Below are 23,630 nucleotides of genomic sequence, written 5' to 3'. Positions count from 1 at the left end.
GGAACAGAAACAGTCCTCTTAATGTTTTAAGAGTTTTCTTCTTATTGGCTAAAGGACAAACTACAGTAAGCAGACTTTCTGTGAAGTTTAGAGTAAATTCTCTCTGCCTTAATCAGAAAAACAAGAATTGGAGTCTAGCAAGCTGAGACACTACAACAGACTTCCTCACTCCCTTTTAAGAAGATTCATTAAACAGTTTCACTCATAGAAGATTTTGATTTTTTAATATTTTTTTCCACAGGACAGACTGATACAATAGATCTAAAGCAAAATTACAGCGTATTAGGGACCAATTTATTAGAATGGGCATGGTAATGCTTTTTGGTCTCTGTTCCGGCATGGGACTCTGGTCCAGAATATCTTCCATACCTGCCAGCTCTGTCATGATATTGTTTCTAGTGAAACAGGTAAGCTAATTCAGTAATTAATAATTACAGTATAAAAGTGTATTGCTATCACATAACATTTTAAGTTTCACAAACATGTTTTTGCACATGCAGGTTTCTTTAAAAATTCATTCTTACATAGCAATTTATCTGTATTATATATGAGAAATGTTCACTGAGAAGCTGTAGAATTTTGTATTAGAACTCACCCTGACTTGGTCATTTATTACAGTTTTCTTGTATTAGTGCTCTTCAGACAGTGAATGCATTGTGTTTAAGTCCATTTATACAATCTCTTTTCATATCAGTATCAATCATCATTGAATTACATTTACTTCTCAGGTTTCCTATCATAAAGCAATACTGTTGTGAACCATATTTATTTTCTTCTGGGTGTTCCCTGTTTTAAAAGCAGCTTTGCTTTCTTACTAACACTTTGGTTTACCCTTTTACACTTGTACAGAAAGTGAGCACTGAATCACATTTCTAAAATCTCTTGTTACTAATTCCATTCTGCACCTCATTTTTTCGGAAGAACAGTATTTCTGTATGATATTTCTACTTCTATTGTTTGTAGACATCTACTAAACCATTCACTTTTTTCCCTCCTGGAATCTATTAAAAAGTCTGAAAACTTATTTCTTCATCTATACTGTCTCATAATTTTGAGGAACTTTATGTATTTAATTACAAAATATCTCTGTGTAATTAACTTCAAGAAAACTTTCACAAATGTTTTTAAGCATTATGATTTATTTGTTGATAGCAGCTTTGATTTTGAGAATTCTTTAAAATTGCTAAGATGCAGTAAATTTTAATTCCTCTGAATAAAAGTCGTATGTAGAGTTAGTGAAATAAATATAGGTGAGAGTAAGTGTGATTGATAGACTTCTTTAAACTGAAAAGAATAAGGTATTTTTATCCATTCAGCCTCCATCTATCTACATTACTAAAGAACTGGGTGTCCGTGTGTGTGCTATAGAGACTGTAATTGTGTTCCTAACATTTTTAGGCAGAAGTGTACCAGCAGACACATACTCTGTGTTTTGGTTTGGTTTGGTTTGGTTTGGTTTGCTTGCTTGGTTTGTGTTGGTTTGTTTTGGTTTTTTAAATTGAAAATGTTTCAGTGCTTTTGCACAATTCAAATTTAGAACTTCTGTCACATAAAGGAATATAGGACTGAAACACATTTCGTGGTTGTGTGGCACCTAAAACCTGTAGGACAACTCAAACAAAGCAGTGGTTTTATCACTGCTAAAGGAAAATTTCCCTATTACTTCTGTGAGATCAAAACTTAAGTAGAAGAGAAATCATGGTGAATTACTTCATCATAGGAACTCCTGCAACTTCTTTACATAATATATCATATTTCTTTATATTTTATTTAATAAAGTAAAAATTAATGAAATAATCATAAATCACTATATCCATCTTTCCTAGTAAATGCCTATATAGATATGAAAATTATCAATCAATCATAATAAACCAAGATCATGACTGAAATAATAAATAAATATTTAAGCTCCTAATTAGCTTAAAGGTTTATACTGTCCATAATAGAATAATCTAAATAAACAGAAACATTATAATTTTACAATTAGATTTGTACAAGAAATAAAAAGGGTGAAATACTGATTATACTGTGGCCAGTTATGGAAAAAAAAATTTAAACAAGTCTGTTTGCAACCTTAGAGGTTTATTATTATAATCACCTTCTTAAGCAAGAGCTTCGGGCAGCTTTACCTGGTGCATCCAACATGTTTTTACACCATGGCATCTTCTTGGTGAAATTTGTGGCCTCCAAGAAACCCAAATTAATTGAAAATCAAACTTTAAGGGAAGTGTGATTACGTTTCACTGCGGGTGAACTGTGATGTGAGCAGAGTGCCAGGCTAGCAGGCTGAGGTAGTTCATTTGCTCCCAGTGAAATTTCAGATAGCTGGAAGTAAAGATATGTCCTGGGTAAGGTAAAAAGTCTTGGACTTTCTGAGCTTATGTCTTGGATATTGGAGTTAATTTTCTTCTGAGTTGAAATTCCTGATTAAATGCTACTGGCTGAACATCAACTGAAACATAAATCTGAGCTCAAAACCCACACTAAGCAGTTGTTGCCACTGCTTGAGCTCACAGTAAATTCACCTGAAACTTTGTATTTCTACTGCTGAGCTTGCATTGTATCTAAATTTCAGTAGCCCAAAACTTAGATCATAATAAAAAACTCACTAGCATCTGTAACTATAGACCCACGTCAGAGACAGAGAGAAATTTGTCAGGTCTCAGCAAATGCCCACATGTAGCAGAAGCACCAATTCCCCCATCTTCTCAGCAGTGACTGACAGACTGCAGACTTCCTCTTTCAGAAAGTACCAGTAGCTCCCTGAAGAATAACAGCAACATGGATGCATTCTGGTTTTTGGATTGAACTCTTTTCACTTAATTAAACAGACAGATGACATCAAGGTTTCCCACTTCCTTCATTTCCCCTTCCCTTTCTCCCACTCCCTACAGTTTGCTTCTCACTCAACAGTGAAGTGCTAAGAGCCTTAGCAGGATGTTCCACTGCAGAAAACATAGAAGTCTTCTGTTTGTGGCACCTGCACCAATCCTTCTGAAACTAAGAAGTGAAAACAAGGTGATTTTCTTGATTCCAAGGCGCTGCCAGGGCTCTTCAGCCATTCTCTACACAAATGTCCTTATAGATTTTCTCCAGAGAGAATGAAGACCACTGCAGACTGAATAGTCACATACAAATAGCAGGCTTGGTTTTCTTTAGCTGCCTTTGATAGTCCCCATGTAAGTAGTATTCAAGTTATTATGGTTTGCTGTTAAATATCTGTTTAATATTTATTTTCCAATGTGCAAATTTATTACCATCTCTTTGGAGGCATGACCATCATAGTCACACTATCCAGACAGAGCTGCACCAGGGACAAATACTACTCATCACTGCTGTCTTGTACTCCTTTTCAACATCCTCCCTTGAAAATACAGAAATATCAACCCTCTCTTGTACTACAGACATCATCTACAGGTGACTCATATAACTTCATTTGTAAAACTAAATATAAATTCTCAAAAAGTCCTGACATTCATCCTCAAGCTGTGTCTTCTAGGAGGAAAATGTTGCATTTTGTCAACCATAGCGCATGATCTGCAGAGGGCTTCATGTTTCCCAGTCATCTAAATGGTCTGGTAATTATCTGCTCCCTTGTTAACTTGCAATTTCTGCATATTTCTGTTCAATAATTTAAATAAGTTTATAAGGTATTCTAACTATATTTCAAATTAAGTTTTGAGGTCAACTGACAGCTCATAATGTTAGCTGTCAGGTGCAGCTCTCATTTTGTATAGAATGTGGTTTGTTTTTCCATCAGAAGGTCTTATATTAGAAAACTAAACATCTCACAAGTATTTATATCAATAGTTACTGGGTATTGGCTATGTGACTCTGCCTGCAGATGATGTGAAACGGTTGTTTATGCCTAAACTGTTTTTCACTCTTGTTGAGTGAGCTTCTTTGTGGCTGCTTCCAGGAACTGAATCAAACAACAGGCCAGGTATCCATTATAAAGTTTTCTTTATATTTCATTAAGTATTTAATGCTTTTGTTTGTTAGTAACTGAAGTGTTACCCCTTAAATCAGGCAGTCTGTTCTACAAATGCATCATCTCCTTGTTCCTGCTTCTTCAAATGATGTTCACTGACCCAAGAGTGTCTGAAGAATCTCCTCTGACTCCCAGCATCTTGAGGCCTGCATGAGGGAAATGTCAAGATGCTTTTTATTTTGGAAACATGCATTCCTTTCTCATGGCTGCTGTAAATATTCTCTCCTTATCTTGCAAACCCATCAGAGGAAAAATAATTATAGCCTTTCCAGTCCCTGGAATTTAAAGTGGGGTGTCTGGAAATTAACTGAGAGACTAAAAGCAAGCAACATTTTGCACTGAAAAAAATATGCATGAAAGACTGTTCTCATACAATAGATAGCTAATTTTTTCAGTGTTCTTGATTTGAAAGTAAATAAATACAATTTTCTTTATTTTCCAAAAAAACACAGGTTAAAAGAAAAAGATCCTGGTGAAATTCACAGCTATACATTGGCCTAGTTATTAATCTCAGCCCTTGGTACATCACCAAGTTCAGAGAAGATCAGGAAAACCACACGTGTGAAAGGCAGTTTCCAAAAACAGTGTAGTCCAGACAAAAGGAAATTGATTTTCCCCGGAGAGCTGAAAAGCATCCCTTGGTATAATTATTGTTCCCTGTTAGAAAACTTGCATTTAGTTTCATCTCCACAATCAGTTGTTACAATCAGTAACCTGTAGTGAATTTCAACCAGTAGTGAATTTTCCATTTTCAGTGATTATTAGTGACAGAGTTTGACTGCTAGGTCCTGTGGGACGCTGTGGATTGAGGGTGGATTGTTCATTTTGTGTGAAATGTTTTATATGGAGAAAACTTTGGCATGGCAAAAATTAAAACTGCATTTCACTGTGTTAGAAATCTTGACAGCAAACACCCTGTGGAATAAGAGGACAGAAAAACTGCCCTATGCAGGTAAAAGGGGCAAAATTGTTGGTGTAGATGGGAAAGTAAAACTATAAAAAAAAATTGTTTTCTCAAAAAAATGAGGGAAAGAAAGATGTCTATGGCAGTTTCAGCCGTTGGAGAAAGAAGTGGTCCTGGAAGTGCTGGGCAGGAGTAAGGAATGTACTGGATAAGGTGTTAGTAGCTAAATAACATTGCTTATTAATTACTCTCTTATCCAGTTTTTTACTGTACTATTCAAACAGATGTCCTTGATTATCTTTAAAACTACTCTAAAATGAGCATCCCTAAAAATTATCATCAATCAACATTCATAAATTAATCTAGCAGAAAAATGAGAAGTATTAGCTGACCTTGGCATAAATTGACTGTAAAATCCTGGAAAGAAAGTAAAATTTGTCAAGGTAAGCACCAGTTTTCTACAGTGGAGGATTGAAATGCCAGAGTTTTTTGGTGCATACTCACAGGCCCTGGCAATTAAATATCTGTGTGTACTTTACACAAGTTGCTGGTAATATAGTACCATGGCAATACATTTCTTGCTCAGGGAAAAAAAATAAAACAACATAAGAAATTTTTCTACCAGTTTCATGGACAATGAAGGGGTCTCTCTTTATCTACCTGCTTACCTATCTCTCATGTCCTCTCAAATTTCTTACAGTGGAAGGAAACTTGCCACTAAAAGACCCCAAGATTCTAATCAATTTTCCTTATGTCCAGCATTTTCACTTACAGGCCAATGGATCTCTGCTGGAAAAAACCACTACCAGATGGAATAAATATAAACAAGAATGTTTGAAAATGCTGCAGGAATCAACTGTAGATGGTGGTAAGAAAACAAACAGCACAATAAAGCTACATCTTAATTAACATCAATGAATATGCAAACCAATATGAGGAAAACCAGCAATGTTTAAAGCCATTTCTGCCAGTATGCATTTCAGTGCTGAGAATTTAGAATCTGGGAATCTCCATAGTTCAGTGACTTGCATGATAGCATATAATTTCTGAACCCTAAGATGTTCTAGCTTTGTAAGGGCAAAACCTTTAAAGTTTAGAGAGGAAAACTTCAGCTTATCCTAGAAGACAGGCAGAAACTAAGCAAGAGTTATTGCAGCCACTCATGCATTTTATCTTATTGTAACACGATTGAACCATTTAAATTCTACGTTTTCAAATGCTTTATCTCAGCCTTAAGTCCTGTGAGTGATGTGGTACCTGTTAAGCTTAAAACTGAGTTCATCTGCTGTATTGTCAACTCCCTAACATTTATTGTGCAAAGGCTATCTTATGTAGGATATAAGACTCTCATAGGAGTCATTATCCAAGAAGCTGGCAGTGGTCTGTGCTGAGAGCCAGTGCCAGAGGAGTCATGAATGGTGGAATGTCTTCCATTTACCAGCAAAGTCTGTGACATGTACCAAAACCAGCAAGTGAGAGCATGGCTAGAAACTCTGTTATATTTGGACAACAGATGCCTCAGGATGATTTTGAGCAATCCCCTTATCTCATACTGAAGCATTTAAAAGCTGCTGCTGTTGAGCACATCCAGGGAAGAAGCAGACGTCATTTCAGCCCCATGCACTGAACTTTGCACACTGAATGCACAATTTCTCTGCTAGCTTGCAGACTACCTGAGCAGTACACTCATGGTTTTTGTGATTGCCCATTGTCTGTACAACTTTTAATGAAACTTCTATTTGCTTTTCTCCCTAGGAATATATTGTAATGGGACTTTTGATCAATTTGCTTGCTGGCCTTACTCACCCCCAGGAAAAGTCTCTGTTCCTTGTCCTTCTTATTTGCCATGGCTGGAAAATGGTAATGTGAAAGTGGTAATTTCTTTTTGTGTTTATGCTGGGAATTCACTACATGAGAAATGCTGCTCTGGTGTCTCTTGTTCCAGTGTCTTCCGAAGTGCCTGAGGAATTTCTTGTCTCTCCTCTTTTCATCTCTGTTCTAAATTGAGGCACAAAATTAGTGTCAGTGGTTGAATTATTTACCCTTTTTCTTCATCTGTTCTTGTTACAGCTCCATATTATCTCCCATAAAGCAACATTTCCAAGACCATGTAACCATCAGTAAGAGATATGGCATTCAGCTTCTGAGGTTCACCTTCTGGGGTCCCTGTTGACCCGAAGCTCTCTCCCATAAAAATGAAATAGTCCAATAAAACAGCAGTCCAAGCAGTCAGCCCTCCAGCAGGACATACTGCACCACTAGCAAGAGGTGTCCTAACCTAACAAGCCTTTCAAGAACCTTTTTCCTGGAGGGCAGCTGCTGAGGACCACATCCAAAAAATACTATCAGGGCTCCCATACCATTCTTCTGATGTTCTGGTCAAAATCTTTATTAGTATAAACTAGGATAATGTGGTAAAAGCCAAGAAAACTTCACTGGTTCATGTCACCTGCTGATCAGGCTCCAAAGCACACATATAAAGCATCAGCCACAGTGGTTCAGAGAAAGATCATTCCCTAAGCAAACCATACACTTCCTTCTACAATTTGACTGAACAGTTTGGGCAATGTGCTAACCACACTTGATTGAACCTATGAGTTTAATGAGGAAAACTGAATAAAGTGAGATGTAGGCTTTTCTTTTGGATGTAGTAACTATGTGCTTTTTGTAAGTACCAGGTAAAATCTGGGAATTAATATCTGATAGATTACATTTCTACTTTGTTGTATATAAATATGAAAAATATATGGTAAAAGACAACAAAAAAGTATTTTTTATTCTGTTATTTCTTGTGTTTGGTTTTTTGTTTGTTTGTTTGTTTGTTTGTTTTTTTTTTGGCAGGGTGGTGTCTATTGCTGCTATGTAAAGGAGAAATTTAAAATGTATGAAAAATGAGGTTTTTATTTTGACCTTTCAGACTAAACCTCTGTTTACTTTCAGGAAGTGTAAGAAATGTATACAGAGTCTGCTTGGATGAAGGGACTTGGCAAACAAAGGAGAACTCCACAGACATTTGGCGTGATAGTTCAGAATGTTCTGAGAAAAATAATTTCAAAAAAAATGTAAGTATGTTTTATGGTTTAATACTTTAATCTTCTTAATCCTTTCTTGAGTAACTGATAATACCTTTCCATTGGATACATGCAAAAGATGTTCAAATTTCATTTAGATTACCAAATGGAAACATGTTCTTTTATTTAGAAGAATCAGAGGAGAAAAGAGAAAGGAGGGGGTTTTCTGCTTTAGATGCAAAAAATATTTTTCGTTCATTGTCCAGTGTTCATATGTGCTGAATTTCTCCAAATAAAACTGAAAAGCACTGAAACTTTACTGGCAAATGATTTCAGAGCATCCTATCATCTACTTCAAACAGCTCTGGTCTTCCAGGAACAGAAAACTTCACTCCCTGCCACTTCCTGAGCCTGTTAGCACTTCACAAGCAGTTAAATCGTCCTTTCCATTTTAATTGGTCATCAAGCAGAGGATCCATCATCATGCAAATGCCATTTCTCACCCTGCTTCCCCAAGGCAGCTCCTGAAGAGCAAATGGAAACAGTCCCTGGGCAGCTCTGGGTTGGGAAGCTGGGGGTCACACTCCTGCTCTTTATCTCCATGGCTCTTATTCTCTGCAACAAGGTATTTTGCAGCCGGGAAACTCACTCCTCCACCCAGGTTAGGTTTAAGGGGAAAGAACAGTTCAAGCAGTGAGAAAGGTCAGGTCCTGCTGTCTCCTTAAGCAATGACTTGCAGCCAATGCAGCAGAGTTTCAGGTAACAGCAAAGTATGAAGATTCAGCTTCCTGCAATTTCTTCCACCATAGAGTTCAGCTTAGCTGATGTAAAAAAAATAAGTCTTTCAATAAGCACTATTAATGTTGGTGATTCTTTTACTTTTCAGTAGTTTTTTTGGTGAGCACTCTTACTATTTGTTGCTTTATTGAGTAACATTACTCTATTGATTACTTCATGAAACACTACTAGTTCAGGATTCCCAAGTTTTACTTTTTACTCAAATCTTTATATATTGAGTATCTTACCTTCCAAACTTACACTCTCTTTATACTGGTATGCTAAATATTCACAAATACTGAGAGCTTTCCATGTGTTGTTGACTGTTCTGGATCAGAGACTCATGGGTGGGAGACACATTAATTAATCTTGTGTGGCAGTATATGATTTCTCTTAACCAGCTTTCCTAATACACTAAACATAGTTTTGTACTTGTTTGTTTATTTAATGAAAAGCCCTAAGACGTTAGGAATAACTCAGGGCTAGTATCCAAACTCATAGGAGGAATCAACTTGATTTCATTTGCTTTGGTGTTCCAAAATTGTCAGAGCTGAGGTGATAACTCATGCTTTTTATTGGGGTCATGCCTGTTTGAATGCTTTTGTGAAGCAGAGTGACAAATGTGTTTAGGGAATCTCATGCACCCCCACTGTGATCCCTGGACACCTTCAACCTCTCCATGAGTGATTCTACCAGCAGGCACAGCTCCCAAGTAGCATCTAGGTGGCATTTATATTCAGTGGCATAAATTGAGTAGAGATATCTACTGTCAGGATGATGGTGCTAAAGTACATGGCTCTTAGCAGCAAGGCAATTCACAAAGAACACAGCAAAATCACTGAGGAAAAGACCTAAGTTCCAAGAAAATACTTGCAGGCCGAAAAGGGATTAAGAAAGTCCCTTGTCCTGTATCCTGATGTCCCCTCTGCAGAGAAAGTTTTCTTGAGCTAGAAAAGCAGTATGAAGAGATGAGAAATTGACAAAAGAAGATACATGCAAAAACTTAGCAAGAAGAAATGATAAATGAAGCAAAGTGCAAAGAAATGTGAATGCCCCCCCTTCTTCCTCTGGGGTTTATTCATCAAAGATTTAGATTTAATAATTTTTTTTCTTTGAACTTGAGGCAGAAGTCAGTCTATTTCAAGCTGACTCTCAAAACTGTAGAGACACAACCGATCTGTAACTGTGTCCCCAGGCTACAGACACACATGTATGGGTTGAGTGAGTTGATCTCTGCAACTGTTAAACCACTGGGATCCCTTTGGTGCATTTAATCACAACAATGATTTAGACAACAAATGGAGCTTGTGCAGTAGCAATCTAGAAATGAGACTGTGAGTTCAGATTTAAAAACCTTAAAATTGAGGCTGTGCCTCTGTCATGCAGTATTTCATGTAGTAGTGCAGGGAACAGGCATCACTAACCTCCCATGGCTTCTTTGCAACACAAAGAAGGTGGACTCAGTTTCTGAGTTATGTTTGTGCTCTGCCCAACTGCCTGCATGTATAAAAAGTTTTAATTCTTTGTTCCTAGGAAGAAGAGCATAAATTGCTTTCTACATTGCAGCTGTTATACACTATAGGATATTATTTTTCTCTCATCTCGCTTGTATTAGCGCTCCTTATACTTCTTTTACTCAGGTTAGTACAAATTACATGCTTTTTAAAAATACAGGCCCCAGTATGCATGTTCTTCTTGCCATGCAATTTAATTTATTGCTTACCTTCCAAAGTAAACAACTTGTATTTTCTCAATAAGTATTAAAAAAAGCAATTCCGAAGCAAAATTTAATTGATGGTAACAATGGGGATACTACAGTATTTATTTTTTTTATCTCTGCAAATTATGTTACAGAGATTTCATGCCTTATTTTTTTTCCCACAGAAAACTTCACTGCACAAGGAACTACATTCATATGAATTTATTTGCATCTTTTATCTTGCGTGCCACTGCAGTTCTTATCAAAGACACTGTATACTACAATATTTACTCCAAAAGACCAAATGATGAAACTGGATGGATATTATACCTCAGTCCTGAGGTAATTTCTTGTTTGTTCATCACTAATAGTAAATGCATGCTGCTACTGGCTTTAACACTTACAGTTTCAAAAATATGCCATATGGTAGCATAGTTTCAGGTGGTTTTTTAGTTGAGCTTTGAATGCTGAGATTTTGCTGGTAAAGCTTAGCACAATCACAAAAAATTTATTTGATAAATGGTAATATATTATATTATATGAAGTCTTGTAGAGAAGCAAGACATAGATACATCCAATTAGTAAAACGCCTTACACCTGCAGACTTTAGGAAGAAATAAACATTTATTTGGCACTTATAACTATATTTATTCATTCTTGCTATGCATGGGACAATGTGATGCACACATACCTTGCTTTTAAAGCAATCTTATCAAACAATGTATTTGCTGTTAAATAAGATAAAAGGAGTTTAAAGGCTTTTCTGTACTAGAAAAATGTGCTACTTTTCTTACACTTGTTTAGGTAATGGAATAAACACTTCTTTAATTTGCAACCACTGTGCAAATTATACTATATTATACTTCCATGATGTTGTGTTAATATAGTTTGCCAATGTCAGCAAGGAAAATTAGCTGCAGGGTGTTAATGGTGACTATTACTGTAGTGCTCATCAGTAAAAATTCTGATATGCAGATGGTGACAAAGAACACATAAGCCAGACACCGTCACTGGCTTTTCCTGTTTCTATCACGACCTTTTCCTTCCTTCTATCACAACCATTTCCTAATGTTAAAATGATTGTTAAAGGAACAAGAGAAAATAATTATTTGTCAGAGTTTTTATGTTTTAATTCTTTCTGGTGTCTCATTTCTACAGATTGTAATCATTTGCAGGACTGCACAGTTTTTAATGCATTACTTTGTTGGGGCAAATTATTTTTGGCTGTTAGTAGAAGGAATTTATCTGCATACGTTATTGATAACTGTTGTACTCTCTGAAAGACGACTGCTACAGACATATATTGTCATAGGATGGGGTAAGTAGTAAGGATTTCCAAAGTTCTTGATTCTGTGGTACTTTCTTTAGTCATTGGTGGATACTTTATAATGAAGAGAAAAAATCTGAATTCTTTCTTGTCTGTTTTGAAGTCAGCAACTGCCACTAAAGATACACAGTCAGTGAGTGATACATTGGTTTCAGTTCAGCTTGACTTGCAGATACAGGAAATAAGTTAATTTTTTAATAATAAAACAGTAGCCTAGTGGACTGAACTAGAAGAAATTGGACTATATTCAGACGTATTTTCTGGCATCACTGAATATTATGATACTATCAGAAGCTGTCTAAGCATTGACAGTTTTCTTTTATATATTCCTCTTCCTAGTTTACCTTTGAGTTCTAAAGTGTGCTTTAAATTAGGGAGCAATCTGAAACACTGCATGGCTCAGGTGTCATATTTTAGACACTCTCTAGAACCAAAGGAAGATGAGTACTTTTAAAGAGTGAACTATTTCAGTGTTAAATAGAAGTGGGATGTTACCTTAACACTTTCATGCATCTCTAGATATAGTCATATTTGAACTTGTCATTTCCTACAGCATCCTTTTCTCTGGCCTTACCTGTTTTCATCCACTATGCTGCTCTGAAGATTATTTTTCAGGATTGCAGTTTTGAACATACTATTCAAATTTTGGCATCTGTCCTTTTCCTCTTGCTTCTTCCTCAACGAGCATTAATTACTTTCCTTCACTTTCACACTCATTACCATCCTTCCTATTAGAAACCATAAAAAGTTTCTGTCAAAACATAACATCACACTTCAGTGTTTGTTGACAAGCCTCAGGGTTTTCTCCCCTGCCACACCTCACTCTTTAGTGTCCTTTTCCCCATCACAGAATCATATAACTGTCCTCCAAAATTGACCGTAATTTACCCCTTTGCTTTTCAGTTGTTCCCATTCTGTTTGTGGGCCCTTGGGGAATAAGCAGATCAAAACTGGAGAACACAGGGTATGTCACTAAATAAAATGTGCATTAGGATACTGGCTTTCTGTTTGCTTAATTTTTCTGGAAGCTCTTGGCAGTAATTTACACAAGTATTGACTTCTATATTAAGATTATATAACACCTCCTAATACTTGTTACATTTTCTATGTTCATTTTAGTACTTTTACATTAAATTACTTCTAGGAATTATCAGTTTTACTTGTGTGTAGCAAGACTAACCTCTTTTAGGGCACGGCGCTTCAAGGTCCAACCAGCTGTTCCAGTAGAGACTCACAAGTAGTGCTCTAAGCCTATAGCCCTCAGGGTTGACTAACCTGGATCAGTGCTATTGCTCCAAGAGCAACTGACCTCTCTGCTGGCTTGCTCAGGACTGAGCTGAGCCTGTGACTTTGAGCCTCACCTTTTATTGGCCCCCCAATCCTGCTCATGCTCAGTGAGGGCCCGCCCTAATCAGGCACAGGTGGGCTTAACACAAGTTCATGCCACTCCCTGGGAATTAGTGGCACCTGGTTGCCTCATTTCACTACACTTGTGCATAAATCAAGAAGTAGAATGACAATTCACTGTTCCTGAAAAGCAAGCCATTGCATCCTGTGTCATCCATGTAAATGAAGAAAATTGTCAGCACAAACATCTTCATGTAGAGCATCTGTTTAGTAAGAAAACAAGACCAGTGTTTTCTTTGGAGAGCATCTACACTTTGAGTTTAATCAGTATTCACTGCCATTTTGAAAAATAATTAAAAAAAATATTGAAAAATAATAATGAAAAATATAAGGAGGAGAGTGACAAAAAAAAAAATTATATTCACTAAATCCTGATACTAAATGAGTGTGTTCAGCATTCAGTGACTGAATCAGCAAGAGTAATTTGCAATAGTAAGCACCAGTTTTCCAGTCTTTAGGTCTTAAATGATGCTGTTATTGGCATCTCATAGACTCTGGGGTTTATGTATGACTCCTTTTATTCCCATTCTTTATTCATAGTTCCTAGAGAGTTTTGTTTGTAATGTCAATATAGTGATAAAGCAACAATATCAGGTTTTATCACAATTAAAGTCTCATAAAGTCAGATGTTATATAGACTGCAAATGACAAGCTCAGATCCTACAGAGTTTCAGGCTACTGAGCAAGAAGTAACATATGCACAGCACAAATTAGGGAGTTTGAGGAGGAGTAAAGGAGGCAGCTTCAAGGAAATAGTATGCATACTTTTTTAGCAGATCAAGAACCATGGTCACAATTCATCATTTACTCGTTTCCAGTTTCAGAAAGTCAGATTTGAGTAGGCACCAGATCTGGTGCCATGTACAGCTGTGCGGTCCAATGACTGAATTTGCCACACAGTTCTGAAGTCTGCAGTCCAGGGAAACTTCTACAGTGGAAAGATCTTCAGAATAAATACAATTGCAGTTGTTGATGACACTTCCTGGCTTTATTCCTCTTCTCTTGAGTGTTACCTGAAAACGTTAACAGCTATATTTGTTAAAGTGTATACATGGGTTATGTAAGCTTACCAGTTTCTCTCTATGAAAATAATCTAATTATACTTTAAATAATTTCTCAGGTGCTGGGGAACAAATGAACACATGGGAATCTGGTGGATCATCCGAGGACCAATGCTGTTTTCCATTGTAGTAAGAATTATTGACTTTTGTTATCCTTTCTCCAAATATAATCCAATTCTTCAACTGAAATAGAGGAGACAGTAGAAACTGTAGAAGAGGCTTCTTATTGGGGGTGTCCTTTCTGTCTATCTACAAACAAAAAAGATTTTTGTCTCAAAACACTGCTGTTTATCTGTGCTTTGAATTTTACACAGCTCTGTCTATGTTAAAGATACAGCACTTCCTTGTCTGACTGTCTGGAGCCTCTTTACTGTATGACCTAAGGTATATAAACTGTTAGCTCTGTGGTCTTTGCTGCAGCTGTGGTAATAACCTGCTCCTCTTTTTTCCTGCTTACAGGTCTTCAGTGACTTGCTTTATAAGTGTTTAATATCTATTTTACATTTCTACAATAGCTACATGAGTAGTTTCATATGAATTTTTGTAATAACACATATGTATTCTCTTTCAAGGTTAACTTTGGTATCTTCCTAAAAATTCTCAGGATGCTGATTTCCAAACTAAAAGCTCAGCAAATGAGCTTTCATGACTACAAATACAGGTATGTAATATGAATAACAAAGAAATCTGCAATTTATCATAGATAAAGAAACTGTTGACTCAAGAATGTCCCTTGTCTTCTTGTCAATCCAAATAAGAACATTCTCCTTAGCCTGCACTCTTCCAGGTAATGCTGTGGGCTCTGTTGGCCATGGTCTCAATGGTACACTGTGTCATATGTAAAGTCAAGAAATTTGCCTTTGCACATGTATCTTTGCACTTTATGGGAACAGCAAGAGCAGGCTGCTCTCCAGGGAATTAAGGGTTCAGTGGAAACTTGACTTAAATCAATAGAAACCTGAGGATTTGTTAACTGCTTTACACATCCCAATTCTTGTCAGTTCTTACTATCTTTAATGAAAGCACTGTGCATCTCTGTCTGTTATTGCAGTGTTGCCTTATGAAAATGAATTATTTTATTGTCTAACAGGACTGGTCAGAGGGAGGAAGGATGGAAATTTAACCACTAACTTCCTATTAAATTCCAGTATTAAATCCAAAAAAAGTGTATGACTGCCAACAGTACAACAGAAACTTTCTATGCAGCTACATGGAGTGTTCAGCAATGACAGGGAGGTCTAAGAACCCTCTTAACAGATCACTTGTATTTAGCTATGTAAATATTTCTGTTACCTGGCAGCATATGTTTGATGTTAGTGGCCTTCCATTTCTTGTCCCTAACATTCCACTTAAAAGTAAAACCCAGGATTCCCTCCTGTGTAGACATTTCTGATAGTGTAATCCAAACTCTGCATCTGGGAATTTGTCCTAAAATTTACAAAATTACTAATATCATCCCAGAGTCAGAATGTTAAGAAATATTTCTGGAATAATTTATTTGTAGCTGAATTTTTGATTTTTGCAACAAGAATATTGAAAAAATACTATACTCAAACATTTTCTTTTTAAGATTGGCAAGATCTACACTTGTGCTGATTCCATTGTTGGGTATCCATGAGTTTGTATTTACCTTCATCACTGATGAACAGGTGGAAGGACTTTCAAGACATATAAGACTTTTCATTCAGCTGACAATGAGCTCATTTCATGTAAGTACTATTTTGCAAATACTGTTTACAGGGCTCATAAATTCACATATTTGAGTTTCTCACCTAATGGTACCACAGATATAGAGTATTCTTATTTAATCTTATGCTCCAATCTATCATGTCTGTAGATACACTCTTACAGTGACAAGTTAAAAAGTGCATATTCAAATATGGTAGTCCTGAAGACCAAAAAAGGAGTCTGACATCTTCAGATAAAGTTTGTCCTGTATTCTGTGGTAATGGGTGACAGTTCATCACAGACTTCTTTTCTGAACACAGGATTAAAGTGGTCTCTTTAGAATGTGAGTTTCACATAAGTTAATTCCTAAAAATCACTAGATGGCTTTAAAAAAAAAAGATTTTCAGGTAATGTCTTGACTTAGCAGTCACAATGAGAACAGAGTTGGCTCTGGAGTCACCTTTTTCAGTGCGTATCCAGCATATTCTAAACACGCCACAATGACCTTGTTGTCATGCCAAGAAAGAATCTTTGTACCAATAGGTACAAGGCCCAGCTTCATCTTTGTTTGGGTAGTTGGGGCAAGCAGTTCATGACTGACACATCACTGACACAGAGGGCCTGGGGGGGAGTTGATAACTTTAAGGACTTCTTCCTAGAGGAATGTAAACTACATGGCATTTGGGGCAGATTTATAAAACGAGATGCAGATCTAAATATTGTGAGAACATGTAGAAGAGTTAAAACATGTGCTGTGAGGAGAAGTATGTGCAGGATAAGCAGGAAGCACTTTGTGTGTTGTTCCAGCCTAGAGGACACACTCTGGATATGATATTAGATTAATGACCTTGAACACGTGCATTGAAGCTTGTACAAGAACCTTGCCAGGACCACGACTCACCTGAGTTGTGTGCTGTCCAGGAGTTGAAACAGAGGTACTTCCACATAAGTCTAGAGAAAAACTTAAAGACTTTTTTTTAATGCCAAAATCACAGCTACATATTTCAGGTATCCACTGCTCACACATAGGCATCATATGGTCTGAGATGTCCTTTTGAGGACATCAGTTTGAGGCTTCTGTTTCTTTCATAGTTTTAAGCATAAATTCAACAAAGCACTTAATGCATCAGAAGTGATATATTGAAACCTACAATGAATTCAGGGAATAGGTGGCAGTAAAATGACAACTGTTGCAAAATAGACCTCTGATTAGTGCAGTCCTCTGGGCATCAGAGGCAACACAGGCCCCAGCTAGGAGATGGTTTCGCTCATTCCAGTAGGGCATACACAGCGCTTTCTCCTCCTGCCCAAAGGTATAATAAACCAGCAACCAAAGATGCAAAATTAACTGAAAGGAAGGAGGGTAGAAGTGAATCTGAATTAGTGGTTAGAGCATCTGGCTGAGGAAGGTGCAGCCTTGGCAGATGCCCTAAGTAGGGGGGGGCACCACTTGTGACAGCTGCCAGCTGGGTTTAACCCCATTTATCACAGCACTTTGAGCCTGGCCACCCAGCCCGTCTTCAACCCACCACAGAGCCTACCATTCTGTCACTTTCTACTAGAGTATCTATTTGCTGTTAATGTATTTGTAAAAGCCTCTTTTGTTATCCTTGAAATCCTTACTACTCACTGACTCACTACATTTACACCTCAACTCTTCTACAGTCATGAAATTACCAAAGTGTTATTGCACTTTTCCCAGAATTTATGATGCTCCTGGCTTTTAATGTGTATGTATGCTTCATTGCTCTGGTGTATGCATGCTTCAGTGCTTTGACACTGTTACTGAGGGTCTAATGAACAAATTCCACTATGGCTTGAGGCAAAAAATGTCCATGCAGGCAGGAGTTCATGCAGGGCCACCTCCCTGAGGGATCCTGCTGACATGGCGCTGAAGTCCTTGTTCCTCAGACATATCCTTACTTGGAGAGGTTGCAGTGGCTGGATGCTTTTTTAAGAAACACAGAATCGTTTTAAGTGAAACTTTTACTTACTGGCTTGTACAAAGAAAACTGATATAGAAGATAGATTATTCATCCCTACTAGAAAACACAAGATTCTTTCTTTTGTAGAGGAACATGCCTGTGCTCAACCACACAGGATGCTGTTCAAAAATACCCAGAGGTCTTAGACAGTGTTTATTGCAGATTCTCTTTTTTAGCTACAACATTGTTTGTAAAGGGATTAGCAAAACAAAAGCACAAAAGCTGTACACAATTACATTTGTTTAGTCTGTAAATCTTCTCAATAGTTTAAAAAAATCAGTTCAGCTGGTTTGTTAAAGAAAAACAATAACCTCTGGGATCTCATCTGGAGGTTTTAACTTAAAGATTTTCAAGAAGCACAATATTAAATTCTAAATGCAATCTCTGCTGCAGATAAGATGCTTCTTTGCTTTGGAAAGTGAAACAATCTGAAGATCTTGGCTCACCAGTGCATGCAGACTGCTAGCTTTTGGTGGATAAATCTAAGATGCATAATGAACAATTTATTATGTTGCCACTGTCAACAGAACTGAAAAACTGCCATGAGGCTTATGTATGCATCTATCCTTTCCTATTGGTTATTATGCTACTGAATGTTTCTTCTGGATTTCTGATTCCTCTTTTTCCTTCACACTGTAAACATTTTAAAAATTTATATCTTCGGAGTAATGACATACATGAAAGTACACATATGAAGTTCTATGTGTTGAAAAAAAAAAAGAATAAAAACTGAAATTTCCACCTTCTAGTTAAGATTTTACTTCTGCCTCTCACTGCATGTCCTGATTCTGCAGCAGCACTAAACTAAATTCATTAAATTTACAAACGCAGATTCAACACAGAGGTGCCACTATCATTCACAAAATCCTCTGAAAATGAGGATGATCAGGCTTTGCAGTCACAGGGCTTAACAGCATGATGTGCTCTTTTTCTGCTTGTGGTGCCCATGAGACCAAACATAGGGTCATACCCAGAACACATGCAAAAAAATCACCAAGCAGAGACACTGTCATGGGCTTTCTGCCCAAAAACAAAACTGCAGAAGCAGTTCTGCACAGGACATTTGTAGCAGGAAGAGTCTTGCTCCTGAGGCTCGATGAGCTGCTGGCCTCTCCATTGCCTCACTCAAGAGTGAGCTTCCTCTGTGGGTGGGTGTCCCACCTTCATTGGCCCCCTGGTAATAGGGGGCCTGCCCTAACCAGACACAGGTGGACTCACACCCACTCTTTGGCAACTCGAGGCACCTGGTTTATCTTGTTTCTCTACATTTCCACCCCCCCTTTTTTTTTTCTTACAGCAAAGCTTTCCCGGTTTGCCCTAGCTTACAAACATTTTAACACTGATTACAGGATACACTTATAGTTTACGGGATTTAACCCTAGCTTCTCTCACTGCTGCAGCCTAGGCAAACCATTCAATGTCAGCCCAGGCACTTTCCATAAAGTCTCTGCCTTCCTGACTTGAGTTTTTCTTCTCCCTCCTGTATCTGCTCTTCTTTTGGCTTCCCTCTGCTCAGGGGTTTCCAAAGAGAGAATCCTTATCGTGGCTTCCCTCTGCTCAGGGGTTTCCAAAGAGCTTGCTGGTTCCTCATGGGTTTCTGGTTCCTCATGGGATTATGGGATTTAACCCTTCCTCATGGGATTCCATACATGGGTTTTAACCCTTCCTCATGGGATTCCATCCTCCTGGCTTCCCTCTGCTCAGGGGTTTCCAAAGAGAGAATCCTTATCTTGGCTTCCCTCTGCTCAGGGGTTTCCAATCCAAAGAGCTTGCTGGTCATACCTTTCAGGGAGAGTGTTAGCCCAGGCACTTTTTCAAACCAGGGAGAACGTTCCTGTTGCCAGCTCCTCATACTGCTGCCTTTCAGAAGTTGTTCTTCTTTCAAGTTGCCCGCATTCTCCACCACATGTAGTGGGGAGAGACTTTCTTGCTCCTGAGGCTCGACGAGCTGCTGACCTCTCCATTGCCTCACACAAGAGTGAGCTTCCTCTGTGGGTGTGTGTCCCACCTTTATTGGCCCCCTGGTAATAGGGGGCCTGCCCTAACCAGGCACAGGTGGACTCACACCCACTCTTTGGCAACTCGAGGCACCTGGTTTATCTTGTTTCTCTACAGACACTGATTCCTAAGCTATTGAATTTATATTTATCCATCAGAACCTCTCTCCATTATTTCTGAGTAACTGCTATTCTAAAATTTATCCCCACGGTAAAATATAATCTTTTATAAACTCTGGTGACAACAATATTTTGTGGTGGTTTGGTTTGGTTTGGTTTTTTGCATATTTCTGTGAAATATGCAAAAAGACCCAAAGGATTATTTAAAACTTCATTAATAAATGACTTGTCAAAATTACCCATGTTTTGCTACTGTAACCTTTGTAAAGCAATAAATACAGTAGAAATAAAATACATGGAAAAAGCAACTGTGAATTACATTTCTGCTGCCCTCCTCTCCATCAGTGTGGCCGATCAACTGCCACATATGTTTAAGCAATTAAAGGCTCCAAAGCTTTCTGGACTGCTACAAAATTAACAGTAGGCTCAAGATGCTGTTGGTTAATGGTAGATATAATAAAAAATGGTTGAGGTGCAGTATGTGTGAATTTATTTTTAAGCTCTTGTCTAAGAAAAACATATTTCTGGAAAAGTATGAGTGTGAAGGGAATTAAATGATGTCAGCTGTATTAAATGGTTACGACACCATTTTACTTGTGATAGGAAGTTGCCTTGGGACTGATAGTCAACAGCATTTATGCTTTTCATTAGAACTTGGGTCATAGATGTGTTTAGACACACCAAAAGAAGTGCATTTCCTGAAGCAATGGTAACAAATCTGCACATCTGTGTCAGACTGTTATCATGTTTTGATCTAACACCACAAACAGACTGAGAGGAGGGTAATGGAAAGTCTAATTTAGAGGTTGGTTTAAAACAATTTTTATCTCTAGTATTTTATTTTAAGAAGTATTTATTTAAATCCAAGTTAAAGGAAAAATTACAATTCAGAAGAGACAAAACAACACAGCTGAGCCTTAAAATGACACTCACCAATTTTTAAAAAGCTCACATTTCAGTATTTTTATTTGCAAATTTAAACAAGCACATAGATAGTATGACAAGCCAAGGTGCATTTTTTAAACTGTATTTAGAAATGGCAGCAATCACAGTATAGCAACAGCAATAGTTTCTTAAAAATATATGTGACAGCAAAATTAAGAGATAACATGACTGATCAAACGAGGTTGTATTTTTTCTGTTTCTCAGCATTTGCACCAAATGTGCCCTACATTTGCTAAGGCACCATATGAAAACAAGTTAATGGGTACTTGAATAATAAGTAAATACAGGCAACTCGTTTTCTTTTTGAAAATAAGAAGCATTGTTTATACTTATGTCTTTAACACTAACATCATCTTTTCAGTAAAACTTCAGGTATTTCCTGTAAACTCTAACTTTTTCCTCTTGCTGTCTTTCTCTTACAGGGTTTTTTTGTAGCAGTTCTATACTGCTTTGCTAATGGAGAGGTAAGAGACAATGCTATGAGAAAAAATTTTGGTTGATTAATAAAGTATATTAATGACACCAAGAAGGATGAAGATACTGGCAAGATCTGCTTATTTGAGAGCATTTGGGCATTCTTTTGAACTGATATAATTGTTTTGTATGAAGAGAACAGCAAGATCTCTCTCAGCTTTGGGATTCAAATGCAAAGTATTTCCTCTGAAGCTTTTGTGGCTGTAACACTGTGGAGGTGTGGATATCCTGGGCTCTCTGACATACTAGAGGCTGAAATAACAGAGGCTTATGGTCAGCTGCCTAAACCCTGCTCCTGGAATCCCAGACTTTATGTTTAGCCAGGCTAAACTTGCTCTTTTTTTTACCCCTGAAGTCCATGGGAGGCAATCAATTTGAGGTGCTTTAGTATCTTAGACAGCAATACGCTAAAAAAATAATTTAATGCATGCACTGGTTAGGAGACCGTTAACCTTGATGTAAGAGAACTCCTTGTCTGGAAGTTGTCTCCTGCTATGCCTGCCACAAGGCATAGTTTGGAATTCAATCTGCTCTATGCTAGGATTTAGGTAGAGTAGTGGCTCTTATGCAAGGATATGACAGCATAGAAAACTAACCTCCTACCCAATGTAGAGCAAAGTCTGAGTGCAGATCAGGTTGGTTGTGGTTTTGTCCAGCTGAGCTTTGAGTCCCCACAAGGACAGAGGTTCCACCATCTCTGTGGTCCTGATTCAGTGATACACATTTCCACATATTCTGTTAGAACTTCTCCTATTTATTTCTATTTATAATCATTGTTTCTTGTGTACCTACCCAGCACCTCTGTAGAGTGTCTGGCTCCATGTCCCCATAGACAGTATTGAGGCGTTCAATGTGAAGTAGGCACTTCACTCAGCCTCTCCGCATAGGATAAGTGCTCCAGGCTTAATCTCTGCTAAATTCAAGCTTATCAACGTAGTTCTTGTGCTGTGGCACAGAGGTAGCCTAACAGATACTGAGTAAGGGAGATCGATCACTTCTCTTTATCTACAGGCTGCGTTCCTGTCCATACAACCAGTGCCTTCATCACCACCACAGCTGCATGCTGCTTTTCCCTTATCACAATGACTTGCTACAAACTACCTCAGAAAATCATGTTATGCAGGCTGTGTAATTAATGTAATTTAATTTAAAGTGTTTTCTGAGTTGAATCTCACTGTCTGTAGTCCCCTTATGTTTTGTCTGGGCGCAGACTTCCATTACTTGCAATAATATGTACCCAGTGTCAGCAGCACTTAAGGCAGCTGGCGTGGGACACACTGCACTGACACAAGTACAGGAATTTGGACACCTTAAAGGCACTGGTGAAACAAACTAGATGGGCTATGTACAAGTCAGGCTGTATTTTCCTAACATTTAACAAGGAAACCTGAAGCAATTATTAAAAAGAGAGATGACACTTGCCTGCAATACAGGAGTAGTTGTCTAACACTTATAAAAGGCACAGAACTTCTAGCCTGACTCCTCAGCAATTAAAAGCTGCTCTTTTCGCTTTCTACTCCATGCCAGCAGAAGCCCTGGGCCAGTCTGAGGCCACAATAGCCACTTGAGCTGTCCCACACATACGTGTGAAGACCACGGTGTATCAGAGACTCAGGGGCTAGGAGAAGCTTTCCAAATTACTGTGAAGAGGTGGAGTTTTAACACTGATTTAGCAAACAAGTCTTTTTCGACCCTAAAAGCACCTGTCCAGGTGAGAGGTGCACCACAAAAGTCCGGGAGGTTCAGTGCTTCCACAGTCCTCATTTTACAGCTGGCACTGAGGTTGGTGGAGTGCAGGGGGGTTACAGGGTGTCACCATGGACAGACTCTTTTCTTCTCCCCCCAGGTGAAAGCAGAGCTCCAGAAGCAGTGGTCCCGCTTCCTGCTGGCAGATCCCTTTGGCTGTAAACTCTGTTTTCCTGGGGAAAACATAAAATACCTCCAGAAATGTTCACAGAAACGAAGAAAACATCACCACAGCAGCAAACACCACTTGTGCCTGGAGGCAAGTGAGCCCTGGGGTATGCAGCTCCAACGGGTGCTTGTGAAGCAAAGGACAAGCCCAAGGACAAATCTCAGCCCAGAGCCAGACTCTGCTCATTCGTCTCATCCACGGGCAAGCGTGTCAGACAGCAGTGAAGGAGAAGTCACCACTGGAGAGACAACCGAGGAAGTCTTTGAAGAAAGTGAGATTTAGAAAGCTATCCACTAGGACAGCATCTTCCAACAGCCACAGTATTTTGGAAGATCTTTCACCTCCAGGC

General features: G+C 38.1%; 1 protein-coding gene across 1 annotated transcript; it reads left to right on the top strand.

The window, feature by feature from the left end:
• Positions 1-302: 302 nt before the first annotated feature.
• GLP2R (glucagon like peptide 2 receptor) lies at positions 303-23,630 on the top strand. Its single transcript, XM_008494511.2, has 13 exons — positions 303-407; positions 5,670-5,763; positions 6,651-6,755; positions 7,836-7,957; positions 10,217-10,323; positions 10,568-10,724; positions 11,541-11,700; positions 12,613-12,673; positions 14,237-14,306; positions 14,750-14,838; positions 15,748-15,886; positions 21,315-21,356; positions 23,213-23,630. Exons 1-13 carry the CDS (start codon positions 303-305, stop codon positions 23,561-23,563), a joined length of 1,602 nt encoding a protein of 533 aa, XP_008492733.1. The 3' UTR covers positions 23,564-23,630.

The sequence above is a fragment of the Calypte anna genome, chromosome 18, assembly GCF_003957555.1.
Source record: "Calypte anna isolate BGI_N300 chromosome 18, bCalAnn1_v1.p, whole genome shotgun sequence".
In the NCBI taxonomy this organism is placed as follows: Eukaryota; Metazoa; Chordata; class Aves; order Apodiformes; family Trochilidae; genus Calypte; species Calypte anna.
This window is presented reverse-complemented; position numbering and strand designations above follow the sequence as displayed.